Source organism: Charadrius vociferus, unplaced genomic scaffold (genome assembly GCF_000708025.1).
Source record: "Charadrius vociferus isolate BGI_N301 unplaced genomic scaffold, ASM70802v2 scaffold92, whole genome shotgun sequence".
Lineage (NCBI taxonomy): Eukaryota > Metazoa > Chordata > Aves > Charadriiformes > Charadriidae > Charadrius > Charadrius vociferus.
Genome location: NW_009647874.1, coordinates 5,180,062 through 5,194,653, shown reverse-complemented (window position 1 = coordinate 5,194,653; position 14,592 = coordinate 5,180,062). Strand labels below are relative to the sequence as shown.

The 14,592-nt window shown below is 36.3% G+C and overlaps 1 protein-coding gene across 1 annotated transcript in view; it reads left to right on the top strand.

The window, feature by feature from the left end:
• The first annotated feature begins 1,005 nt into the window (after positions 1-1,005).
• The window catches only part of TMEM131 (transmembrane protein 131), an 86,397-nt gene continuing 72,810 nt past the window's right edge, over positions 1,006-14,592 (top strand). The window contains exons 1-2 of the mRNA XM_009883131.1: positions 1,006-1,061; positions 13,698-13,738. Of these exons, the coding sequence (XP_009881433.1) occupies positions 1,029-1,061; positions 13,698-13,738 (74 nt within the window). The 5' untranslated portion in view covers positions 1,006-1,028. The remainder of the gene's footprint in view (positions 1,062-13,697; positions 13,739-14,592) is intronic.

Below are 14,592 nucleotides of genomic sequence, written 5' to 3'. Positions count from 1 at the left end.
TCTGTCAACTTCATCTAGCTGAATGGTAAAGGCAGTCATGGAAAAAGGTTGTAGGGTAGGGGAGGAGTTATTTATAGGGAGTTTTGTTTTTTTTTTTTTTAATACAATTTTCTGGTTTGAGGTTGTTACTGTATTTTATCCTAAAGACCCGTTTAGGTGTATGTGGATAGTCTTGGGGAGTAAAATTTAGACCTCTTTGAACTTCTGCCCTCTTTAACTCATATTGATTGTTGTACAGATTATTATATTTTACAGCAAGGACAATGTACCTATTTCCTTGTCTTTTGAAAGAAAGTAGTATTTCCTACGTTTTGAGAGAAACTGAAGAACAATTGCCTGACCAAACATTCAGAGGAAATGAGTGGAGGAGGAATGCTTAATTGGAGGATCCTATATGTGACTGGGGCATGAACTTTTCATCAAATTTAGTCATACAGCGCAAATGCTTCTAAACTGTTTCAAATTTTATTATGTTACTGTCAAGATGGAGAGTTTTCATGCTGAGTATTAGCAATCAGTGTGAACAAGGCTTTCCAGATGTACAGTAAAGTTTTTAGGTATATAGATGAAAATGAAATTCCATTTGTAAGTGTCGGAATTCTTTGTGGACTTAGATGTATTCAACTTGGTTGTTTAGGTACCCAGTCAGTCATCTTGGTTGAAGTACTAAGCTAGCTTGGTATAGCTAGTCTTTTTAGGGAACCTAGAAGAAGTTGTTCACTTTGGAGTTAAAAAATTTTTATGCCAAAAGACTGATTTGCAAAGTGTGGTACTTATTAATACGAACACCTTTGGAATTGGAGCTCTCAGAGGGAAATTAGTATCCCAGATTTGTGTTCGGTATTTAATTAGACTCTGCATTGTTATTTTGGTTTGTCATAGCTCTATCTACAGAACAAGGTATGACAGGTTTTAGGTAATGGAATAACAAATAATAACAAAATAATAACTAAACGTTTTTGTGTTAAGTTACTTAGTTTTTTGTGTTTTTCTTTGCAGCTTTCATCCAGTCGGATGGCATAATAGAAATGCTACGTTTTGATGAAGGAGACCTATTGCAGGTATGTAGTCTGAGTAAATCATCTGAACTAGCAATGTTTCAGCTTCTTTTTGATAGCTGCTTTTTTTTAACTCATGGGTGAGTGGATTTTTGAAAATAAGCAAGCATCAAACTTAGTCCAAAAAACTTGTGGACCTTCTAGAGTTATTTTCAACAGTATGCTTTGGTGTATCCTGAGGTTCTGCTTCCCTGATCTTTTGGTTTGGGAAGCTGGTGGAGTCTACCACAAGTTCTGGCTGGCCTGTTTGTCCAGGTTTTTCTTCTCATAAAAACTGGGAGATGTTTTGTGGTTAAGACTTACCGTAATGTAGAGTTGGGATGCAATTGGATAGCACAACTAGAGGAACTGCAAAGTGCTGCAAGATTGCCAAATGTCAAGACAGCCCTTGGGACCAAGTCACCACTGGGTTTAAGGAAAGTTCAAATTACTGCAGTGAGGTAATTACTGTTGCAAATATGGATTTTTCAAGTCTAATGTTGCCATTCTTGTCAGCTTTCTTTAGGTGTGAGTCAAAACAGATCAAAAGATAACTTTGAAGAGTGTGTGCTGATATTTTGAGATGGTGATACTAGTGGGGACGAAATGCATAGCAACGTGGCTTGATACTTTAGAGCTATGAAGTTCTGATATTCTATTGACTAGAATTTCATATACATACATTTTGTGGATTGTATTTATGTTCAGAATATCTTTTGTTAAAATTCCTTGATGTTAGTGCTGGTAGTTGAGAGGGAGGAGAGGAGAAAGAAAAAAGCAATTAAGTGTTTAAATGATTAGAATACATGGTGTGTGACTGTGTCTGACTTCACTAGTTACCAATGCAGTGCTTCATTTACATTTCCAACCTCCTGTCTATTCTAGTAGAGTCAACAAATGTAAAAGCTGCATAGTTCTGGGCTTGTGATAATATTACTTGTTTCAGATTTATGAAGGTGCTTTTTCTTTTTCCCCCATGTACATAAGTTGTTTGGGTTTTTTGTTTGGTTGTTTGGGGTTCTTTTTTTCCTTTGTCCACTGCTTTGTCCTTAATGTAATAATTTACTATAGGATTTAAGATTATAGTGTACAAGTATGAGATCCTTCAAAGTGATCTAAACTGGTGACAGAAAAGATTGCAGTTAAAAATAAACAAAAAACCCACCCCCCCAAAAAAAAAAAAAACCCACCCACCAAACAAGCAGACAAAAAAAAAGCCAGGTTCCTCATTAAACAGTTGTATAGATGTCACGTGCTAAACACATTCCATAATAGATTCCTATGTAGGCTTATTTTTGGACATACTGAATAGAATAATGGAAGTTTTCCATATAGTGGTTACATTCTCAATTATTGCAGTTTTTGACTTGGCATATTTCTTTAACTTGCATGGAGATACCACATATCAGTATAAATACAAGAGGAAAAAAATCACAAGGCTTAGTTTCTTTCCTTTTACATACTCTATTAGAATATATTTTGTTCAATGAGTGGTTTAATAAAAATGACAGACAGGTGTTGGCCCAATTTTTAAGATAAAAATGATGTAGTAAAATTAACTTACCTACATTTTAGGTGGGTTTTCCCCCAAGGTTCTCTCTTTTTTAACTAATTATAATTAATCTTACAAATCTGAAATTATCTTATTTACTTTAGCACTCTATTAATTACTGTAGTTCTCAGGACTAAAAGTAATGGTGCTGCTGTGACCCACCTCAATAATTCATATAAAGATGGAAAAGTAAAACAGATTGTTAATCATTCCAAGTTTTTTGCAAGATGCAACAGAGACAGGAAAATAAATTTAAATATTATGGTGGGACAAAGTCAAGCAATTCTGGATGTTGCACTGTTAACTTTGAGGTGCTTTGGATTGCATTTGGCTGCCACTTATCCTAATACACTGCTGAATATTTGATTTAAAACAAAGTGAGAGACAAAATTTCTAGTAAGTGCTTTAGATGTTTTATATTATGGATGTGGCTCTTAAGCCAAAAATACCTATGTAGGTGAAACCAATTCCTTTTAATCAGAATGATACACATGTTTTCTCTAGCTTGCAATTTATTTGGATTTTTTTCCTGTAGATTTTAATGTGGTGACCTCTTGTGACTACTTACTGCAATTAAAAAATAAAATTGAAGTAAATGCATTGTTGTAAAAAGAGATTTACATCTTGTGAACAGCAGTTACTAAAGTTTTAAACCTACTGTAACGTCATTGAATATTTCTCTTTCAGGGTTTCTGTAAGTTTTCACAAATGCTTTTTGATTGTAGGTCATCCATCATTACAGCACAAATACAATGATGTAGTAGTAACTCAGTATTGTCTAATGTTATGTCACCTCCAGGTGATTTTTTTATATAAAAAATAACCAATTCAGTGCCTAAATTGATTAATAATCCTTGAAGTGTCAAAGCTATCTCCAGTCTTGATTTATTTTTTCCCCCTCAGATAATTTGATATCTTTAAAGTGGAAGCAAGCCCTTTTCTTGTTTGAAGGTGTTGCTTTCAAGTAAGGCAAATCAAATGCCCAGTCTTAAACAATTTAGGGATTCCTGCCACCTCCCTCCAGTTAGAGTATATCCTCTTGATGCTGTTTTTTATACTTATTTGGAATACATACTCTTGGTGAAACACTCCTTATGTGTTCCAATAACACTTTTGGATTTTTGTTGTAAAAAGTAAATGAAATGTGTTGGAAAATGGGGTTTGACCAGACTGGCTTAAAACAGTTCTTTATTGAAAGAGCATAAATTTTTAAATATTTAAGTAAAATATGCTTGCATTTAGTAAAAATAAACTGGCAATGAAAATTTAATTAGTTCATGCTAGTGGATAACACTAGTGAAATACAGATTGTACTTTTTGGGTGTGGACTTCCAGTATGTGGATTAGAAAGTGCTATACCATGGAGCTTTGCCCTCTGTCTTAACAGAGCAAAAGACTTTTATTCTTTAGCATACATGTTTAGAGTAAAGGTTTATATCTGAATAAATTTACCTTACTTCTGCCCATGGATTAAATTACAATAATGAAAGAATTTCCTAATTCTGTCTGTTCTTCAAATGAATTAGTCCCTTAAAATACTCAACAACTTTTTGAGCTCTTTGAATAATTTATTTAGATCCTGAACATAAGGTAAGAATTGTAGTAATGTAAATTGTGCATTGCTCAATGCAATGTAGGGTTTGGGTTTTTTTCTTCAATAGCAGGCAATTTGCAGATGTCTGCGTAATTGGTTGGCACTTCAGAGTCATAGATTTGTTTGGTTGGAGTGGACCTCAGGAAATCACCTAGTACTTTCTTCAGGTAGTGTTGTGTGTAGATGGACTACCCTTGGCAGATGCTTGACTCTTCTGTTCTTAAAACCTCTAGAGAAGTAACTTTCACAAGTTTCCTTAAGTGTATGTTTGTTTCATGCCTAAGCTGGTTTTGCTGCTTTTTTTCTCCAATATATAATCAGTTAGGTTTTTTTTTTTTTAGGATTTTTTCTTTGCCCTCTTCATATTGATAATTTTGTACTAAAAAACACCTATAGCTTCTTCATGCAAATTTTTGAAATCACCCTGTAACTTTCTTTACTGAATTTTTATTTGTCTACACACTACTTAAAGCATAGCATTTAATTGGGACATTAGTACTCTGAGGCTTTGAGAAAGGGCAGAGTAGTTACTTCCCTGTGTAATAATACTTGTTTTAGTAATTCCAAAATGAATGGTAAATTTTTGACAGCATTTTGTTTGCTTATATAGTTTGTATTTCACTTTGCTCTCCAGACGCGTTTTCTTTAGTGTACTACCACATAGTTATTCAGTTTTGGATTTGAGCTCTTCTTCAGCTGAACTTTGCCTTGTCGGTGTCAGGCCATCTCCTCCGTGTGTCCTGATTATTTGAACCCTTGTCCAGACCTGACAGATGCTTCAAGTCCCTGACGATGATGTCATCTGCAAATACTAGGAGTGCTGAAATAAACTACAAAGTTTACTTTTAATAAATTATCCTTTCATGTTAAGCCAACATACTTGCTCACTTTTTGAAGACTTTATTTTGGAAAGTGAACTGTAAAGTAAAATTTATTTTTCAGACCAAAGTTTTCATTTGCTTTTAGTTCATAAAGGACTGTTTCCCAGGTCATTCTATTCATTGTTGGAGCTCTTGCCTTGGATATCTTATGTTTCCCTGCACAATGTAGTTGGGGCCACTATTTTCCATAGTGAGTGATCTTCTGTTCAGGCTAAGTGTTTAGGAAGTCCTTCTGCTTATGTAGTAGTATTTTAAAATTAGCGTATTCCTACAATGAAAAAGGAAAACGGTAAGACTCTTCAGTCAAATTCTCTTAACATGAATCACTACACTTACCCTTGCTGCAATGATCTTAAGTGTATGAAATGCTTTTTTACAGGCAAACTCATCAAAATTATTTTACTGATACTTACTGGTTTACAGAATAGCTAAAATAGGGGAAAAAGAAAACCTGTGTGCTTATATATACTTAATACATATTTGCTGTCTTTGTTCATAAACTGCTGTAAACGCTAGTCACAAAAGTTGGTAACAAGAATGACAATGGACCTAGATGTCAAATAGACAGAACCTTAATGTGACTTGTGGTGGCTTTGCAACAAGAAAGCTCTGGGTCCGAGTTACATGTGTGGGAGTCAGCAATGCTGATCTCTTACTGGAGGAACTTTAGTATTTTCTGCATGATCTGTACTTTGTTCCGTATGGTGTGGTAAAGAAATATCTTAACAGAAGTGGCAACCATTTGGTTCTGGTGTATCAGCATTAGTGTTTTCAGAGTGTAAAGTTTAAATGTATTATTCTTATTACCTCAAATTTTCATATTGTATATTGACTTTTAAAAGGGTTTTGTTATGATCTCGGTTAATATCTGTATAGCCAAACTGCTATACGGACTGCATGAGTGGGCAATAAAGTGGCTGGACCATTGACCTTGATGGGTGTACTGTACGGTACAAAGTTCAGCTGGCAGTCAGTTACCCATGATGGAGCTTGATACTGAGGTCAGTACTGCTTAATGTCTTCATTAGCAGCCTCGATGATGGTATAGGGAGTGCACTCAGTAAGTTTGCAGATGCTACCAAATTGGGCAAAGTAGTTGGTATACTGGGAGGCAAGGCTTCTATTCAGAGGGACTTTGGCAGGCTGACAGGAACCTCATGACATTCAGCTAAGGCAAATACAAGTCCTGCACCTGGGAAAGAATGACCCTGTGTAACAGGACAGGCTGGGCAGTGACTGGCTAGACAGAAGCACTGTAGAAAAGACCTGGGGGGTTCTTGTAGACAACCAGTTGAGCATAAGTGGTTAGCTACGTGCCCTTGAAGGCCGTCAGCCTGCCGAACTGTATGAACAACTGTGGAGCTAGAAGATAAGGGGTGTGATTTCCTCCCAACACACACATTCAAGCACTTGTGGGGATGCACCTGGTTTACTATGTCCAGTCTGGGCTACCCAGTACAAGGGAAGCACTGAAATACTGGAGCAAGCACAGCAGGGGGATACCAGGATGATCAGGGGGGCTGGAATGCTTCTCACATTAAGAAGTGTTCCTTCAGCATTTAGAGGAGAAGACAAAGGGGAAACCTAATTGCTGTGGGCAATGTAGAGTTGACAAGAGCCAGATTTTTCATTGTGTGCAGTGGAAGGATGAGAGGCTTTGGACACAAATTTCAGCATGGGACATTCCAAACCCATGTAAGAAAAAAAAAAAACTTTTAAACTTCAGGGTGATCAAACTGGACCAGGTTACTCAAAGAAGTTGTAGAATTTCTGTCTTTGGAGATATCCAGAATTGAATGGCCCAAAGCAGTGAGCGGCATGCACTTACTAGACCTCCCCTGAGTAAGGGTTGACTAGATGGCCTCTGGAACTTCCTTTCAATGTGTGTGATTTTCTAAAACAATAAAAGCCATCTCAGCTTATTGGTATTGCTTGTGAGCAGCTGAAGTCCTTCTGCTGCTCAGAAAAAAAAAATGCAGTTTCTTCTTGTACAGGAACAATTGCCATCCCCAGGCTTTAGTTTTAAAAATAATTAATTGATGCCCAGGAGTAAGTGACTGTTGCAAAGCAAATGTCAATAGCATGTGTTGCATCAGCTAAAGTCAACTGATGTTTTTGTTTCCTTATGTGAGTTTGGGTCATGAAAGAGAATGGCAAGAATGAGTCAGTGCAGTCCACTTTCAGCTACCTTTCAGATTACAGCATTCATTTTTTTCAGTACCTTAAGCAAGATACTCATCATTAATTATATTTCTTTTAATCATCCTACTTATTAGTGTAGAGCTCATGAATGCAGCAATGAAGATTTAAACTGCCATCTACGGATTGGTTTTGTAGCTGTCCCTCAATATTTAGTTGCAAACAGCACGGTAGCTTTTCTATAAGAAGGAACCACATTTAACAATGTGTAAAATGTTCTGAAAGAGTCTTTCAAACTGAGTTCTTTAAATTAGTGTGGATACTGTTGTGTACGAATACACAAAGCTTTGGTTGTTGAGAAATTCGGTAACATTAAAGAAATGTGTTTGGTGTCCAGAAACTTCAGGTCTTAAGAGAGCCTCTCTGCCTCATGCCCTGTGCTCTCCTCCCCCACCCCCCGCTATCCTTGTTTAAGGCTTTAGGGCTTCAATTCAGTTGCTTAAACGTAGGTAACCAGTGCTATTTGAGATGCCCTGGGCTGTCCCGGACATCGACACGGACCTGGCAGAGATGGCACAGGAGAAACCGTATGCCCTTCTGGATGTCAGTCTGAGACCAGGCAGGTTGCCCTAGGACATTAATCTCAAGTGGCAGCAGATGCCTATGTTTAGATGACTGAATGTAGTGCTAGGTAATATGACCGCTTACCAAGAAGTGAAGAATAGCTATTATAACAAACTGGTGAGACATTAAAATTAACCTTTTGTTGTTGTTTGTCGGTTGTTTTTTTTGGTGGGATTTTTTATTTTTGGTTTCTGGCTAAAGTCAGCAACCATGGCTATGACTTTAGAGACAGCCTTCAGACAGTAAGGTGTGGGTTTTTGATTCTCCATGTGCGCAACATTGTTCTGGTATTGTTCCATCAGCTGTACTGAGTCTGTAAGGTGTGCTTTCAGGTACAGATTCACTATGAAATCTTTCTTGAGGATATGAGCTTCTGGAAAGAAATTGTTTTCAGTCTTGAAACTGGTGCTGGCTGACTCCCTTCACATTTTTTAATGTGAAGCAATGTGTGCAAGTTGTCTCAAGATCTTTATTCTGAAATCTCTTTCACTTATAGTTTAAACCTTCTAGTGTTATATAAGAGATAATTAAGGCATGCAACTGTTAGTAACAACAGTGTAAATGCATATGTTATCTTAAAAGAAAATAATAATAAAAAAATCGTCTTTCTCCAAGACTTGAACACAACCTTTTGGGTGGGAGGATAGTAAACCCCCAGTACTGGTAGAAGGGGTGAATTTTCCCTCTCCCTCTTCTTTTTCCCACTCAGTTGTAGATTTCTACTGTTTCTTTTGTGCTGGCATTATTTTTTGTTGTTAGGCAGTCAGTTGGATCAGGAAATTAATCCAATTGAATTCTTTTCCCTGTAACTCAGTTTATTATGTCTCTTGAAATATGAATAGTGTGCACATGCAGTCTTCTTCCTGATCTGTACATTGCAAGGTAGTATTTTGTTATTTGTACTACTTCTCCTGTACAGATAAGATTTAATAAAATTTTCCTATAAATCATATTTTGCTAATGCTGCTCTATTACAGATGCATCATTTACAGGAAAAAAGAATAAACTGTATTTATTAAAGAGCATAATTTTATTTCTCTTTACCTGATAAACTAGCAGTATTCAACAAAACTACATTTTAAATAGTGGTTTGATCTGGTACAGGGTTTTAGTTCTTGGCATTTATGCTTGACCGTTTTGTGCAGTCACACAGGAATAACAGTGTGCCAGACTGCAACACAGTACTGCCACAATTTTACTTGACGATCAAATAAAAAGAAAGCATTTAGAACATGTAACTGAACGCATTTGTATGTTTTTATTTACTGCACGACTCTAAAGATTGACATGTAATAAAAATGAGTGTTAATTATAGAAACTGCCACATGAGATTTATTTTTGGTTTAGTTCCATGATGCTACGGTTGATGAGCTGCTGAAGTCAGTATGCTATTTCTTTGCTCTTGACTGACCCTGATTTGGGGAAAAAAAAAAACCCACCACCCCAAACCACAACAAAAACCCAAACAAAAACACTAAAAAAAAGCCAAACGCCCACAGAACAAAATACCCACAAAAAGTCCAAACAAGCCAAAAGGCAAACAAACCCCTGCTGAAAATACAAAAAGTGTTATTGAAATGAATTTGTCATTTTGCTGGTATTTAACAAACATCTGAAAGCAAAAACCAGGCTTTTCCTTATAATAGTGAATCTTTGGATATTTGCTCTTAAATATATTTCAGACATATAATGTCCTACCAAAGTGATTTGTGATTTTAACCTTTATGTACAGATAATAGACTAATATTTTCATAGCAAACCTGTAATTTCAGAATGTAGGAGGGAAAACTTGAGTTTGTGATCAGCCAGAGAATTTAACTCCCAACAGTTAACTATAGCCATGGCCATGTAAGAGTTCAGCTGTTGTCAGTGATGTGCATTTCCATTTGTTTCTGGAGTTGCAGCCTTCTGTCTAAAAGTTCACCTGGGTGGGGTCTTAAGACTAAGACTAATATTAGGGGTATTGACTGCCGTTATGATGCTTAAGAGCATCTTTCTCTACTAAATAATTTAAAACTTAATAGAACATACTCTCTTGTTAGAGCCAAAGCTAGTTGTCAAGGATGGGACAGTGTTGGTAATGACTATTTTGGTTGCCCTGTCATAGGATCTGAACCTGTTAGCTCCATCATCTGACTGTCAGGTAACTGCTGGTAATTTAATTATATACTTTAGTTATGTTTCTAAAGAAAAATCAATTAGTGAAAGGAAGGATTTATTTAACTGTAGTGAATAATGCACTTTCAGGGACATCAGTAAGGGTGTTTATACATCTGTTAACTTCATAGAGTATGTTTGGTTGCTGTGGTTTCACCCCAGCTCAGCCCCACTCAGCCGCTTGCTCATTTGCCCCCGTTGGGATGGGGTAAAAGTGAGAAAACTTATGGATTGAGATAAAAACAGTTTAATAAGTAAAGCAAAAGCCACACACACAAGTACAGCAACACAAAGAATTCATTCCCTGCTTTCCATGGGCAGGCAGGTGCTCAGCCATCTCCAGGAAAGCAGTGTTCCATCATGTGTAACAGCTACTTGGGAAGACAAACCCCATCACTCTGAACACACACCCCCTTCCTCCTTCTCCCCCCAGCTTTATATACGGAGCATGATGTCACATGGTATGGAATATCCCTCTGGTCAGTTGGGGTCAGCTGTCCCAGCTCTGTCTCCTCCCAACTTCTTGTGCTCCCCCGGCCTGCTTGTGGGTCGGGTGGGGTGGGAAAGAGACAAGGCTTTGAGGCTGTGTAAGCACTGCTCAGCAACAGCTAAAACATCCCCACGTTACCAACACTTTTCAGTACAAATCCAAAACACAGCACCACACTAGCTACTATGGAGAAAATTAACTCTATCCCAGCCCAAACCAGTGCAGTTGTGTAATAGTATCTCACAGGAACACAGGCTCTGAAATTTTTGGTTGTCTCCCTCCAGCAGGCAGGAAAGTCAGTGGTGTGAATGCATAGCATGGTAGAATGGAACTGGCAAAATCATGAGAAAAATGGCTTTAAATGACTGTGCTGTAGTAAAAAAGAGAGGGATATATGCAGTTGTTTGGTAGGGAGGAATATCAGATGATTTCAGTTAGTAGAGAAAACACAAAATGGATTTGGGTCATTTTGGGGTACACTCGTGTTACTGATTGTATTGCATAGATCTTCAGATCCAAAAATTCCTCATCATTGACACTTGGAGTATACCACTTGGTGCATGCATCAGAGATGTGCAGAAAGCTCATAAACGCTGAGACCTACTGAGCAACTTGTCTGTTACCACTTGTCAGTGGTAGCTGGCCGTGGGGAAGATCAGCGTGCCTTTCAGCTGCAGCCAAATAACTCAGGCTCTTTAGTCCTTATCAGCAAGCGCCAGTCTTGTTTCTACTGAGTACGATGCGCAGCGTGTCTTGCAGAGCCCTCAGAGCCAGGTGCAGTCTGATGTGTTTTTACAGAGAACGGGTCCATCTGCAAGCTGTAGGCAATAGTTACATAGATTAAAACAAAAAAAAATAATAGAAAGTTTTGGAAAGGCAGACAGCAATGATGGTTGTCAGATTTATGCTAGAAAAGTAGATAGTAAGCATGTAAGTAGCTGTTTGAAGCTTATTAAAACAATTTTTAAAATACTCAAGCAATGTGTATTTTCTGCCAAGCTTATAGAATCATGCTATTGTGAACTAGAGAATATCACTGGCTTAATGTTTTGAACAAGTGTTTGTATGAAGTGTTAAACCAGCTTTTTATGGCATAAGTGCTTTTTGGATGGAGAGAAACTATTTTCAGCTGACTCACTCTGATTCAGTTTCCTATCTGTTTTTTAAGTTGAAAAATTAATGGGTGGCAGTTTAAAACTGGAAGGTTTGCTCTCATCTTTCCAGTCTGAAGAAAAGATAAGGTATGGAAGGCAGAGATCTGTTTTTTCTGATTGAATTCTTTAAGAGCTAATAAATTAACTTGTTAGGCAGTTCTTCCTAGGAAGTTTTAGGTACAAAACATTTCATATCTTAAGCATTCATCAATTAAATAAAACTGATTTTAAATTTCTTCTTTCTTCATTTTAATTGAATTTCTCTTACTATTCTGAAACTATTCACTATAGATTGTAAGTAAACATTTACTTACTTACATTCACTATAGATTGTAAGTAACATTTACTTAAATGTTAGTGGACATAGAAAATGGAGGGTCACATCAGAAATTAAGAAGCTGAACTAAAAGCTTATTAGTATGTGAGTAGTATGCCTTAGCTAGGAAAACTTAATGGAAATACTTGCAAGCCAGTGTATTTTAATGAAAAATAAGAAACACCCTGTTTTCCTAATTACAGTATGAATATAATAGGTAAGTTTAAATGAAAGCTTGCTGAGTTTTATTGAAAACCTGCTGATTTTAAAATTGTAATAAAATTGCCAATATAAAACAACTTACCTTGCCTCTTAGCATTCTGTTCAGTGAGGAAAAACTGCACCAATCGTGCTGTACTGCAAAGCGTAATTTCATGGGAGCCCCTTCCTCCTGCAACATCCCTTTAGCAAGGCAGTCTGCCCCTTTATTTCAGAGGTTTTAAAACAAAAAAGCTAATTGATGCTCTACCTAGACATTTAAAATTACAAATAAATCCTCAAGTTACAAACAGATTAGCTTTGTTTTACAATGGTAAATACATTAGTAAATGTAATAGTATGCTTCCAGCTTTCTTTAGTTTGATACAAATTGGAGGGTCAATAAACCAACTAATTTCATTTTAAATCTGAACTACTTCTTAGATTTATACTCCAGAATTAATCCTTGATATGAATCAAACATTAATGTTTGTGGATTAAGTGATTTAATAATAGTGATTATAGAATTTTAAAGAAGTGTCTCCAAAAAGCAAAATAAAACATAAATTCCTTTATTAGAGGAATTCTTAAGTAAAAATAATTTTTAAAGATTTATTTTAAGAAAAAAATAGTTTTTTCTTGGGAAAAACAAGGAAAGGAAGTGTAATTTGTAGTTGAAATCAGTGAAGTGCACAGCCAAGTGACTTGATTTTAGTTCTGAAATGAGATATGAAAAATTAACCTTCGCCTTGCAAACAAATAACATCCTTATACTAGAGGTGAGGCTTTATCAGACCTATCAGCTTTCTTCCTGCTCCCAGAAGATAAATATTCATCTTGGCCATTAAATGCCTTTAACAGAAGGACTGAAATCCTCAATTTGATCCCCAAATCCTGTGGGAAGACAGAAGTTTTCAAAGTCAAGTATGTTTTAATGTTAGCTGTATCAGGAGGACATTCTATATGCAGCCGTCTAAACCAGTTGGAATTTCCTAGACAACCTAACCTCCTTGTTTTCAGGTAATTAACTGTAATGTCCAGCAGAGTGGTAGTAAAGGTATGAATAATAGAGGCTAGAAGATCATTAGCAGGGAAGGAGATGAAGTTTCCTAAGCATATGGAGATTATAGCATTCTTTGTTTTGTAGTTCATTAACTTACGCTGTTGAAATAATTGCTTGACTGTTACTTGTTTTATATGCTTTTCTTTGTAATTTCTTTCTTACATCTATGCTAGGTTTTTCTTTTGCTCCCTACAATGTTATAATTTCCAGGACTTTTTTTCCTCCTCTTAATTTTTAAGTTGTTAAGTTGCTGTGGTCTTACAGTTTGTAGGAGTTCCTGCCACTGGAACTGACTGCAGTTCTTGTCCAGGGCCAAACGGTGTTTTGGTAGAGGCTTAGTTTCTTTAAGTAATTGGAAAAAGACAGTTTGCATTTTCTGCTCCAGATCAGAACTTTTCCTTTTGTCTTTCAAGATCTGATCTACTAACTTGTTACAGTGGCTGTGTTTTTTTCTCAGAAGAAGTATATAAAAATTATTTTTTTCTTTTACAGACTGAGACAACTATAGGCCTCAGTTCATATCAACAGAAAAGGTAAGCACAATTTTCTAGAAGTTTAAAACAGCCATTCTGTTGTGAGATTTGATTTGTGATGTTTTTCATAAGAATAATAAAGTTCAAGATCAAATACAAATTGTGTAATTTTTCAGTTGTTTGTCTCATACAGAGGAAATTTAAACTAAAATGTAAAACAATTTTTAATATTGGACAGCTAAATAATTTCACATATGGAATAAGAAATGGAAGAATTCTTTAATTCACTGTGTAACATATACCACAGAGTAATTCTGTATGAATAAAGAGGGGGTAAATTGAGACTCTGCTTATAGATTTTTTTTTTTTTTTAATCGTTTTACTGGAAAGGAATGGGGTTTGTTTACTTGCTTCAAATGTTCCTCGGGTCCTTTTGAAGAAAAATTTGATGATGTTACTTTCGATAGATTCTACCCCATCTGTCTGTGTATCATTCCCCCCTCCTCCCCAAAGACATAATCTGTTCTTGAAGAACTTTGCTTATAGTATCTGAGAAGGAAAAGAAGTGGCCTCTTTTTTTCCCTGGTCCTAAATTTTTCTCTGGAGACTCCTCAAATATTCCTGTGTATTTAATGAGTACATTGAACAGTAATAGTGAAGCTTGTTTCTTATACAATAGCATCCAACAAACTCTCATGGAGAGCATAGCTTATTTTCTGTAAATACAGCTAGATTTTTTTTCATGGACCGTTTCCATTTCCTTCCCAGGAAATCTAGTAACAGGACTAGTCTTTTTTTCATTTCAGATGAGTATATGAAAAATTCTTATTTTACTATGCATATAGTTGCATAAGCATTCAGTACTGGGACCTGTACTGTTCAATATTTTTGTCGCAGACATGGACAGTGGGGTC